Raw genomic sequence first — 14198 nt, forward strand, 5'->3', positions numbered from 1 at the left:
ACAAGATCAAGGTACCAGTAACCATCTCTGTGACTGGATGTTCCACCTGTAACCTGGTGTTCATTTCCATGAAATAAAAGTTCTGATTTTTATCCATGATAAATTCTACAGTACCTGTTAAAAAAGAACAAATTTTCTCATTTTAAAATCTGATACATACAAACTTTTTATGAGTATCGCTCAAATTTACATATACTTCCATTCAGAAAATATGAATTGAAAACTAATAATTCATTTAATTTATTTTTACCAGGACAGTTGATTTATAATAATGCTAAATAAATATTTTCTAGTTTTCTGTGTTTTGAAGATTTTTGTATGTCTACTTGTATGTTTTTCCCCATGATCGTATCAATTTTCTCCTAATCAGGGACGACATCAAAAGATCAATGTAAGATAAAAAATTTAATGCAAACAGTTTGGGGGTGGGGGGGTTGAACTAATGCAAGATGTGGTTATCCGACATTGATTTTTACATATATCCATATGGATCAATCAATTTTTCCCAAATTAAGTTAAGAGGGGGGTTGGGGGGTCAGTGAAAAAACTATGTGAATTAAGTTTTTTATCCTTCACTGAACTTTTGATGTCGCCCCTTAGGAAATAGAAAATCTCTCTGATCATTTTTCATTGACTAGGACTTTAGGTATTAATGTAGACATTATAGAGCAGCAGAATATAATGACGTAATTATTCAGGTTAATATAAAATGAGAATATTTTTACCAAATCAATCAAACAGGTTCTCTGAGGAGCCTGTGTTGCTCATATTGATCTTTGTCCAGTGTTAGTAATGTCATGATTCTGATGCACTGATCCAAAGCACATTTGTACAAATCGTGTCAACCTAAAAATGCCCTTTTACAACATCATAAAAATACAAAACGAAGTACTGTAAATTTAGAAATTATTGCATGCATTTATTATTGTGATTTTGTCATTTAAGTCTTAAATGCGATTTTATTTTTTAAGATTTGAGAAAAATTCTGTTTAATTCATATAAAATAATTTCGAAATGCGAGTTTAAAATATTGTGTTTACAACTCTGTTGCATTTTTGCAATAATAAAAACCTCGCAATAATTTCTGAATTTACAGTATTTAATTTTCATAATTACATTTTAATGCTGAAACAAGTGGAATCAAATTTTCTCTTTATAACCCCATGTGGTGAACCTAAACCTATGTACTTTAAAACTTTGATAGAAACAAGATTTTTGATTTTCATAAGCAGCTTTGAAATACAAACCTAGAGGTGGGAACTTGTATTGTGTTGAACATTTTTGTGGTTCACAAATACCAAGGAACTCCACAAAATTGGTATCACTTGAATAACAATGAATTCCCAGTAAATAAATATAATATTATACCTGCACCGACATAGTTGACAGCTTTAGCAGCTTTGACAGCGGCTTCTCCTAAAGACTTTCTTACTTCTTCTGACAGTCCTGGCTGAAATATAATACATATATCTATACTACTGAAGGAAGAGACCAATTTCATTGAGCACCATCTCCCCTAAGCCATACAAAGTCGGAAATATTTGTGATATGACATACACATGTAGTGTTTTGTACTTCCTGAATTAGTCTTTGAAACAATTTTTTTTCCATAGAAAATGCCAATTTCTCAAAAAAATAACCCAATTCAAATGAACTTTATCGATCTCTTTGTCTTATATGCTTTCGTGCATGATTGGTTGACGTAATTCCAACAACATTTTAAAATTATTGGTTTCCACACTTGCCTAATTGTATGGTGATTTTGCAGGCATCTTCTAGTTAACACAAAGTTTCGAAATGTTGATTGATGTTCTGAAGTGCCCACCTGCTTAGGGTCACAAGGTCACTTTAAAAAATTGCCTCACTTTTGAGCAAAATTATAACCTAAATTTGAAATCCAACCACCCAACATTGAGTTTACAAACCATGAAAATTTATTTCAGCAGTTTACATGCAATCTAACTATGGGACTCGGTGAAATCTACTAAAACAAATTTCAACTGTATTTTAACTACATTGCAAATTACTCTGCATGAAAAGGTTATGTTTTCTGGTGATAACAAAAAGTTACAAGAAAACTAATTTTTTTATAATTTGACAAGAAATGGAGTCAGTTCTTACAGCAGGTGCTTCCTCAATTATTTTCTGGTGTCTTCTTTGTACACTGCAGTCTCTCTCAAATAAATAAACATAGTTGTCATGGTGATCACCAAATACCTGTACTTCTACATGTCTGAAAGAAAACATTATTATTTATATTATAATAAGTTTACATTAGTAAATAGATGTTTTAAAATACAGCCTTAAATGCATTTTGTTTGCAACAAACAGAATTGTATTAGTTTATATAAATACTTTTTATCTTTTTTTATACATTGTAAATATCAAATAGAAATATTAAGATAAGTGACATTTGTAAATCCATATTTTTTTTTTTACAAACTTATAAGAATTGTCTCCCTTGGCCAAAAGGCTTGACAAACTGACACACTGCGAAAAAACATTTGCTTTCATACTAACTTGTCATGTGATTAAATTAAGATGAAATTGATAATCAATATTTTTCAAAGATTTGAACAAATTAAAAGCTGAAAGGACTTTAATTTATAATCTAATAGGATAGACTTGCTCAATGTTGACATTTTGTCAAGATGACAGGTTAAAAATCTTGATTATTACTACTTTGTTATCTATAAGAAGGTTTACTAGAGATACTCCAGTAAACCATCAACCTTTTCTGTTAACCCATTGTAATTACTATTAAGTTTTATTATCTGCAGCCATAAAGGATTTTTATAATGCGAGTATCATTATCTTGATCAAGAGGTCAAGAATATTGTACTTAAAGGGAAAATTCACGATTTTTTACTTATGGTTTAAATATGTTCATTATGACATAATATATATATTCACAAAGTTTTATCGCTATATGTGCAGTAATAAAGGAGAAATTCAATAATTAATGAAAAAATATCAACTACTTCCTGTAGGTCGTGACGTTTTCTCCTGATTTTTGCATGCCGGGATTTAAAATACAATCATTAAAAGTCTTGGTTTTTAATCATATTTTAACGTAATCGTAAGCGCGCCGATGACTTATGCTTTATCTAATAACCATCCGATAATAAGAAGATAAAACGCACAGACGTTCAATTGTACTCATTCGTGAGATAAATTATCTATGTTAAACGTATATATTCGAATTATGTTTGTAGACAACACAAAAAGTTATAAATTTATTTTTAATAAATGCATTTTCGGACTGATAAGGTGAACAAATTAAAGTACAATAATCTGTAAAGACAATATGTTGGTGTACTCATGATTATTGACCTTTTACTATCTCTGCTATGACTAGGTTTATACGATGTGTGTATTCACGGTTCTGTGGCAATACTCGTAGATGGCTTGTTGAAAGGTAAATTGTTATTTGCACTTCGGTATTTAACCACGCCTCTAGGGCACACCTTGCCAGGTGTGACTGTCTATTCGGATCAGTGGGAGCATTTAATACACACATTACAAATACATATTCAAGTTGGTGACAAATAAAAATTGGTCGCCGTGGAATTATTTAATTATATTTGGTGCTATTATTTATTTGAATTCAAATAAGTTAATTTACTAAGAAATACACAATTTTCGGTTAAAGACGGGAAACTTAATTCATATGTCAGAATGAAATGATATACAAGTCTTGTCCTTGATTTATGTCTCATAAAAAAGGAGGACTTAGAAATTAGAAATAGCTTTACTAAATCATTTTTATTTGTCTTTATTGGGCGAAAAAATGTACGAGAACACTTACATTTAGACTTTTGAAAGCCATGTATTAATTGATATATGAAACTATCTGAAGATAACTCTACCGAAGCGGAATATAATATGTACGAATAAAGAAAAAATACTTTTGTATTGGAATGGAATCGAAAAATTACGAATAGATATTCTTTTCAAGTGTGAAAAACGTCAACCAAATTTATTCATAATCGGGAACGTCCTTATTAAAATCTGAGACTACTATAATAATCGTCGTCTCCAAACGTATATATATACTTAAATAACTATTTGACCAACGATGTTTAAAATTAAAAGACAACGAATTTAATGTTATCATTCCCTATTTTTGAATGTTATTATAAGTCTGTTCAACTTGCAAGAATACCCCTAAAGCGGACAAATATCCGACAAGCAGTTTATTCTTTAAATTGCTGTCATTGAATATCAAGAAAGAAAATAAATCCCGAAATTGATACTCAATAGTTTTCCTAGAAAATATTCACATCCCTTGGGGATTATTAGTGTACGTCCAGTTGCATATATTTTACATGAATGTTGGAACAATTGTGATGATGACAAATTTCGTCCTTTATTCGAGAACAATCTAATTGATATATAAATCTGTGAGTTTACTATGTTCTTAACTTCGATGAACCAAAGCAAGTTATAAATTGACCTGTATTTAAATCAAATTGTTTCTTTTTTTTTCTTCTTCTTCTTTTGGTATACAATAGTCTATCGAATTCGTTGATTACATACTGTTGGCATACGTGGACTAGTCTATAATAATTTACAAAACTTTTACCACAATTTACACAAAATGTATGTTTCTTTCTTATGTTCAATGTATACATGTATCCATATTTTAAATTGCGCTACTGACTATAGTTCCGTAACTTTCTACCCAGGCGTATGTATACACGAATCGTCGACAAGTGCGCACATTTTTTTAAATCAATAATTCTGGTATGTTCCAATCTGTCCTAAACTATTGACAATGAGTATATATTACATTTTCCCAAATTAACCCTTGGAAAAATATGTAAATAGATTTGAATTTCTTCAATTTTTTTTTTTGTATTAATTTTTTTTTATAGATAATATTCTTTACACCAGAAATGTTATTTATAAACAAGCGTATGAGTTCAGTAATGACTAGTATAAATATCACTTTCGGACACGCAAGACAAAAATGTATATTATACATGCACCTGATAGTTCAAAATGGAAAGTTATAAGTAACGGTCGTGTACACTGATCAATACCTACAGAAGTGAAACGATGCATGAACTTGCAAGCCAGCCGGACAGGAAATCGATTGAATACCTGGACGTGTCACCTTACACCCCTTCCAATACCTTTGGGAGTAATACCTTTAGCCATGCTGGTGATCAGATGAGGGAAGATCCGAATTTATTTAAATAAAGTTTATTACTTGAAAGAATTATGAACGAATTAGATTTTCGAAAACAATTTCCACGGAACACTTATTTATGATTTGAACTTTGACTTTTTAACTAATTACAATATTATCAGTTTAAAAATAACAGACTATATGGTTATTTAAAAATATAAGACCATTTTCCGTATCAAGTTAGTCAGTCAGATAAAACAACCGTACGATTGACAAGATATCGACACGCAATTACGACTACATCGTTTACTGTAGTTTTGTTCCTTTGTGGTTTATAGACATATCGGGATTTTTCATCGGAGAAGGTGACAAGATGGCGGAGAGCAGAGAACTGATACTCAAAATTTAAAATCGATGGTGATCTCTTATTTAGCGGAATAAAACTTTAATATCTATAAATTTGAGCATTTTTATACAGAATGGACATAATATCAATTTTTGATTTTTTTGCGAAGTTTCCCTTTAAGCAGTTTAATCCTTCTCTCTCTGTTTTGCTGCAAACTAGTTCAACTCATTATAAAGGGAAATAACTGCTTCATATAAAATTAATAATGACTCCAGAAGTGGTTCTCATAAAAAGATCTAAAAGTAATGACCCACAGTAATGACTCACTCCAGGGTAATTAAAACAAAAGACCTTACCTTGGTGTTTCAACAAACTTTTCAATCAACATAACATCATCACCAAATGATTTCATTCCTTCAGTTTTGGCTGACTCCAGCTGACTGTCAAAGTCTGCCTCTGTCATGGCTATTCTCATGCCCTGTAATAATTTCAAGAATCTCTTGAATACAGCTGCTTCTTACAGTATTGCAATGGAAGATATATGTTTCTTTGGTACATTACAGAGTCAATTTCTGGTATTGTGTTTAACTACGCTATATTAGCAGTAAAAAATCCTTTTAATGTCTATTTTTTCAAAATGATATTCTTTATGTAACTAATATTTGATAAGCATGATATGTAGACATTTCTGAAAGTCTATTTTCATCTTTGTGGTCTATAAATAGAAAAGTTACCCATTTCTATTTTTGATTATTTCTTTTAATATATAGAAGACACACAAACAATCATATATTTCAGAGAACAAATAGATTGGTTTTATAACATTAAACACTACCTATGTTAACAATATAAAATATTTAATACAGTTTGTTTTATCTCTGATTTATAGTTCATTTACATTTTATTCATCTTTTTTATTTATTTTGTTTTGTGTGACGTAACATTTATAACTATAGTTATCTCCCATAGATTGGAACATGTGAATTTAAGGAAAAGTATTTAAAATTCAAAATATTTAGATAATATGATCAACTTTAAATTGACAAATGAGTTTTATTAAATTATTGAATCAATCTACACTAACTAATCTGTCTTGTGTGTGTTTATATTTGTCTTTCGATATTTCTTTTTTATAAAGAACAAAAGATTATTAGGAAGAAAATAAGAAATACCCAATTGATAAAAAGGAAATATGAAATGACAAAAACATAAACACACAAGAGACAAATTAACACAAGCCAATATAAATTTCTTTAAATATTGCTAATATCTTGATTTGTAGGAACTTAACATGATGCCAAAAAATGACTTACATGTCCCCCATCTTACATCTACATTTTCAAACACAAGAATCACTTTCATAAACAAGAGGGAGGTTAAGATTATGTTACAAAAGGGGTTTATTTTACAGTTAATCCATTCCCTCTGTTTTGCAGCAAACTAGTCAAACTCCTTACCAAGGGAAATAACTGCTTTATATAAAATTCATTATGACTCCAGAAATAAATTTTGGAAGAAGAAAGTTCTCAATAAAGGTTCAACTTATGTATCGACTTACCGTACTCAAAACAATAATTATTTTCTGAATGAAGGTTATAGAAAAATGAACTATTAATTTCATAAATTTGGTGTACAGTTAAAAAAAAAGTTACATGTAAGGTGTCAATCTTAATTTTATTTTTTGAATGTGTAGAAATCAAACAGGCAATCCTATATTTTCAAAGATCATAGAATAGTTTAATATAAAACATTTTTTACTATCTATGTTAAGAATGTATATCATGAAGTGCTTTATCTCTGCTATTCAACCTTCTTGCATTTCAATGCATTTTACTCAAATTTTTTGTCTGAATTTTTTTTTTTTAAAGTAGAGTTGTCTCCCATAGATTGTATAATTTTCTTTGATGTAAAATACTTTAAATAACCATTGTACAATTCTCAACTCATCTTTGCTGAGATAATCTACACTAACAAGGCAACCTGTTTTATATTTTTCCACACACAACTTTTGTTTATTATATTCATATTATGAATGCACCAATTGCTGATTTCTATGGTTGAAAAATTGCCTTGAAACTGGAAGAATTCTTTAAACATTGAAATGATCTTGATATATCAGGAATTTGATATTATGTGATTTCTATCAGTATCTTACACGTATAAGTTTCCTATTCACCTTCAATTTTGGATTCATTTAGTTTTGTGTTACAAATTTTTGAGGATTGAGGATTTTTTTTATGCATGATTGATTTCCTGGTTTTGACACAATATTTGATTCTTGTTCAACCAGATTGCTTTACCTTTCCACCACCACCTCTAACAGCTTTAATCATAACAGGATAACCAATCTTAGCTGCTTCTTGTTTCAACTTGGAAGCTGATTGGTCCTCACCATGGTAACCTTCTATAATAGGAACACCAGCAGCAGACATGATATGTTTTGATGTACTACAACATAAATTGACAGATTATATCATGACTTTTGGTTTTATTGAAGTTTGTAGTGGTCAAGGATAAATTTCCAACTTTTCTGTTGTTAAACAACTGAGATTCTGATTTGTACAATGAGATGCTAAACTTTTTAGATTGTATTCTTTTAGACCAAGAATTGAGTTTCTTGTGTATCTGAAACTATGTCTGGTGGACAAAAAGTCAGACAAAAAACTTTCAGTTAGACAAAAAAATAGTTTTGTTGAAAAAAAAATAGAAGAAAAGGTCAAATTTCTTTTTCAGTTAGACAAAGTCTAAAACAGTTTGGATGTGTTTTTCAACAGACTGTCGGCATTCCAATGGCAACAAACTGTGCCCCTCTACTCGCCGACTTGTTTCTTTATTATTATGAGGCTGACTTCATGCAGGAACTTCTTAGGAAGAAAGATAAGAAGTTAGCAATATCCTTTAACTCTACTTTCCGCTATATAGATGATGTTCTTTCACTAAACAATTCAAAATTTGGTGACTATGTGGAACGCATCTATCCAATCGAACTAGAGATAAAGGATACTACAGATACAGTCAAGTCGGCTTCATATCTTGACTTACATCTAGAAATTGACAATGAGGGTCGGTTGAAAACAAAACTTTACGACAAAAGAGATGATTTCAGCTTTCCAATTGTGAACTTTCCATTTCTAAGTAGCAACATTCCAGCAGCACCTGCATACGGGGTATATATCTCCCAATTGATACGATATTCCCGTGCTTGCATTTCCTATCATGATTTTCTTGATAGAGGTTTGCTGCTCACAAGGAAGCTATTAAACCAAGAGTTCCAAATGGTGAAGTTGAAATCATCCCTTCGTAGATTTTACAGACGCCATCACGAGTTGGTTGACCGTTATGGAATAACCGTTTCACAAATGATATCGGATATGTTCCTTGCGTCGTAACTGCAATCCCCTTCCCTTTCATGAATGTGACCTACCGAATTGGACTATTTACCGGATTTGTAATCACTTAAGCAACACGACGGGTGCCACATGTGGAGCAGGATCTGCTTACCCATCCGGAGCACCTGAGATCACCCCTAGTTTTTGGTGGGGTTCGTGTTGTTTATTCTTTAGTTTTCTATGTTGTGTCGTGTGTACTATTGTTTTTCTGTTTGTCTTTTTTATTTTCAGCCATGGCGTTGTCAGTTTGTTTTAGATTTATGAGTTTGACTGTCCCTTTGGTATCTTTCGTCCCTCCTTTGGCATAGACTGAGTTTCATGCAAATGCTTACAAATATTATCTGAAGAGTGTTTGTCAAACCCTTTAGAGAACTTATGTTCTAAAATTGCTTGTTCTTTATTTAGCTCCACCTCATGGATATCTTTCTGATTTCACATTTACACCTTAAACAATGACTAGAAACAGTTAAACATATATGCAGTATATACCTTTTTATACCCATGTCTCTAATAGCTGTAGCTGGTGGTCCAATAAAAATTACTCCTTCCTTACTACACATTTCTGCAAACTCTGTATTCTCTGATAGGAATCCATATCCAGGATGAATAGCCTGTATGAAAAGAAATATAACGCTGTATAGACACCCATAATACATCACACACATTGGTTTTAGATTTATTTTTAATAAAGCAAGAAGGGACGTACGTCAGGCCAAACTCTAACAAAAATATTGAAATAATTCCTGTTAATTTATACATGTTTGCAATGTTTCAACTACTGTGCAAATGCAAAAGTAGGCTTGGTAAAAATAAAATCTATGCTTCTTGAAATTTTAGTTTGCACACAGAATATCCAGATCTGAAACCACGGTGGAGTCTGACTCCCTAGGAGCAATTCATGAAAAATTTGTAACTTTGGATAAGTGAAATAGGTGTGGTTTTGATAGTATAAAATGTATACAATGGCATCTCACAAAATCATCAAAAATGTCTCAACAGCATGTATTATGCAAAAAATACTTTAATAATGATGATCTGAAACTAAAATTAGAAAATGGTTTTTTTTATACTGTACCTGTGCACCAGATGATTTAGCTACATTCATGATCTTATCTTGACAAAGATAGCTCTGTGACGCAGCAGGAGGTCCAATATGGTAGGCTTCATCTGCCTACAAAAATAAGTAATTTGTCTACATATATCATATCATATGAAAGACCACTACTGTAATAGTGTTGTTAATTTCTGTGTCATTTAGGATCTTGTGGAGAGTTGTATCATGTTTTAGAAGAAATAATTTTATCTAGTATATTTCAGTAAATTGTCCATCGTGGATATGTACATAATTTGACCTGTATAACTTGATAAATGTATTTCTATGAAGCTTTGTGTTGTTATTCCTGATTTTCTTTTAACTTCATGTAAATCTAATTTCAGCCCTTTGTTAGAGATTTATACAAGGATATATTTGCCTGAAAGAAGTATATAGATTGAGGACAAATTCTGACGTGGATATACTTCTTTTGGTCAATATATCCTGTATTATGTATAGTATTTTGAATCAAATTAGTCAGTGAATTATATATTTTCTTTTTCTATCATTTAATTTTGTTGGAATTTTATAGATATTAATTTGTCTTTTTGACATAAATAACATTTTATTGTTATTTCAATTATTTTTTTACGTTTTTATGTACATCTTATACCATGTATACAGTATTTGAAGATAATTTTTCCAAATAATCAATCATAAATATACATGTTGTCTGCTCTATGGTCGGGTTGTTGTCGCTTTGACACATTCCTCATTTCCTTTCTCAATTTTATTTTAAAACTTCTATCAATATCATGCAATTCATTACATGACTCACAAAGTAAATGGCTTTTTAGATAACCATGCAATATCTATTTTGCTATATACCGTTTTCTAAATTCTATATCTCCCTTCCAAAATATAGATTAACATGAGACTATTCCTGAACCAATCAAAAGAATTAAAAAATAGGAATCAATAATAGAGGGGGGATAGGACCTTTATCGGGACTCCAGGATCGGGTGTTTTTAAGCTTGGGATTTCGGGATTGAATCCGAAATCCCAAGCTTAAAAACACCCGATCCTATCATTGATCCTTTCGTGATCCGGGAATCCTTTTTTTCGGATTTCGGGATGTCGGGATTTGCTTTATTTAAATTCAGGACCTCAGGATTTCGTTTTTTCAAGTCCGGGATTTCGGGATCAAGACCCCTCCTATCCCCCCTCATAATATAATAAGATATTCCTTACCAATGAGACATGGAGTGAGTTTTTATCTGCCTCACTGTATACAGCCACACTCCTGATACCAAGTTTTCTGGCAGTCTGTATAACTCTACAGGCAATCTCTCCTCCTATCCCCCCTTATAATATAATAAGATATTCCTTACCAGTGAGACATGGAGTGAGTTTTTATCTGCCTCACTGTATACAGCCACACTCCTGATACCAAGTTTTCTGGCAGTCTGTATAACCCTACAGGCAATCTCTCCCCTGTTAGCTATCAATATCTTTTCTATAGGTTTTACATCTACAAAAGATTGAAGAATATTTTGCAAACATTTACCATATGTTTTAAAGATAAGTTCTGCATACCCTCTAAATGAATTTTCTTGTATTTTAGCTTAGTCACAATAAATAAACCAATCTGTATGTACATGTTGAATGAATACTTGGAAAATATCTTCAGTTGTAAAAATCATGTGAACATACTTGAATATTAAAAATTTACATTGTAGATATAAGAAGATGTGGTACACATGGTACATGTACAATGTATGAGTGCCAATGAGATAACTCTTGACTTATATAAGTCCTTTTCAACTGTTTTTTTATAGGTGGTTCTTGTGTTGTGCTGTAACACCCATGTCCAAATTAAAGTTAGGGGAAGATTGGACACCTGCTAAGATGTACACCCATAAATGCCTGTTCCAAGTCAGGAGCCTTTAATTCAGTTGCTGTAATTTGTTTCTGTTTATCATACATGTACTTAGTTTCATATCAATTGTTTTGTACATAAATCAGGTCCTTAGTTTGTGATTGTTGTTTCCTTGAATTTAACTTCACTCTCCATTCTTATGACTTGATCATTGAGTACATATAGTATGTAGGGGAGACAATTTCTTATTAGCAAACATGTAAAATAAAAATAATATCTATGAAACAAAACACTTTGTCTTAAAAAAAATATCGAAAGAACATACATGTAAGTTCCTTTAGTTTTACTTTACAGTCATGGCAGTAAAACTATGTAAAAAAGAAGATGTGGTATGATTGCCAATGAGACAACTATCCACAAAAGACCAAAATAACACAGACATTAACAACTATAGGTCACCGTACAGCCTTCAACAATGAGCAAAGTCCATACTGCATAGTCAGCTATAAAAGGCCAAGATAAGACAATGTAAAACAACTGAAACAAGAAAACTAACGGCCTGATTTATGTGAAAAAATGAACGAAAAACAAATATGTAACACATAAACAAACGACAACCACTGAATTACAGGCTCCTGACTTGGGACAGGCACATACATAAATAATGTGGCGGGGTTAAACATGTATGACTGTATTATATTGATAAACAATCTTTAAAAAACAATACTTACTTTGATTTCCACTTGATAATGATCTTTCTGAATGTAATTTAATTCTTGATCTATTAAATAAAAAATTATGTCAACTTTAATACTGAAATGCATATATACTTAACAGTTTTTTAGAATAATATTGCTATAGTTAAATAATATTTTAAAATTACATAAGCTGAGCTTTTAACGATGTACCAAAATGAACCTTTTGTTAGTTTGGCCAAAAAATATTTATATCCTTGTCTCTTGGGTTTTAGTGCTATTAAGAATGTATTGTGTCATTATAATTTCTATTGAAATGGCATGTACAAAATGTACGTGTATATGAATCAATAGAACTACAAAAACATTATGTCAATATGATCTGCATCATAAAAAAAAAAAAATCCCAAATAAAATTTAAAAGGAAAGAACTTGTAAAATTTATATAACATGTATAACATGTATAAGGTTCCAATAGAATTATCACAAGTTAAAATGACTTTTAACTGGTGTCATTTTTACTTGATTCCGATTTGATCAGGTGTTGATTTGATTTATATTTTATCACTAAGATAAAATTGAGAATGGAAATGGGGAATATCAAAGAGACAACAAGCCGACCAAAAAGCAGACAACAACAGAAGGCCACTAATGTGTCTTCATCTCAGCAATAAAATCATGCATCGAGGGTGGTCCTCAGCAGGGGTCTCATTGGGGGTTTCAGATCCCAGATCCCGCTTACTGTTTTGTCAGATTCCCGTATTGAGCTTACACACTGTGTACATGTACATGTACATAAGCAATTCTTATTTTTTTGTAATTTCCCTTGTCCCGCTAGACTTCATTTTTGTTTTCACAGCAAAATAATTAGGAGATAACTGTATAGTCTTTTAAGCTATGACGGCATCAATTGGTGATTTGATGGTTGCAAATTAAGTTTACTGGCGACGTGTTAATCAAGAATAGATGCCGTCGGAGCTTAAAATGCAAAATGGCTGCCACAGTCCCATAAAACCTTCAAGGGGGCCTTCAAATATATTTTTTGGCTTCTTCATACTTTTACCAGCCTTCAGTCATTGTAAAATTAATTGTTTTGTATAAAATTGTGGACAAAATTGCTGTTTCAAAATTTGCATTTGGGAGCCTCCATGGGGGAAATCCCCCACAAATAGTGACAGTTGGCAGGTATGAATTGTTATCTCCATTCTTATGAAACTGACAGAAAACAACGATAAAACTAGACCCCAATGAGACCCACCTCAGCTGGCCCTTAATACAAATTGTGTACAAGTTTAGTGAAAATGAAATCACACTTAACTGAAAAACATGAAAATGAACTAAAATTTAAAAACATATAAGACAAGCAAAGGCCAGAGGCTCCTGACTTGGAACAGGCAAAAGAAGATATTTTTTGTGGGACAAGGTTGATGTCCAAGAGTCAAGTCTGTATGTGTCTGAATTAAAATTCTATTTTGTAACCTTTGTAACAATAAAAGCTTATTGTACGACAATCTATTTGATAAACTGCAAGCCATGATAATCTATGCTGTCCTGTACAGGCAGAGGTTTAATATTGCCTTAATATAAACACCTCCCTGTCCTTCACATGTCAACAAACATTTTCGATGTCGTAAGCGAATCAAAGTTAATCACACGCTTGTAATCAATACTCAACGACCGAATTTGTTCAATGAAAATTGAATATTTTGGAATAAATGAAAT

The 14198-nt window shown here is 31.5% G+C and overlaps 1 protein-coding gene across 1 annotated transcript in view; it reads right to left on the minus strand.

Moving 5' to 3' along the window:
* Positions 1–14101, minus strand: part of LOC139526961 (methylcrotonoyl-CoA carboxylase subunit alpha, mitochondrial-like) — a gene marked incomplete in the record, with an annotated part of 19132 nt that extends 5031 nt beyond the window's left edge. Inside the window, 10 exon segments of the mRNA XM_071322144.1 lie at positions 23–114; positions 1369–1450; positions 2122–2233; positions 5837–5958; positions 7781–7928; positions 9359–9480; positions 9945–10040; positions 11294–11433; positions 12513–12562; positions 13956–14101. Of these exon segments, the coding sequence (XP_071178245.1) occupies positions 23–114; positions 1369–1450; positions 2122–2233; positions 5837–5958; positions 7781–7928; positions 9359–9480; positions 9945–10040; positions 11294–11433; positions 12513–12562; positions 13956–14011 (1020 nt within the window).
* Positions 14102–14198: the final 97 nt, after the last annotated feature.

Source organism: Mytilus edulis, chromosome 6 (assembly GCF_963676685.1).
Source record: "Mytilus edulis chromosome 6, xbMytEdul2.2, whole genome shotgun sequence".
Classification (NCBI taxonomy): Eukaryota; Metazoa; Mollusca; class Bivalvia; order Mytilida; family Mytilidae; genus Mytilus; species Mytilus edulis.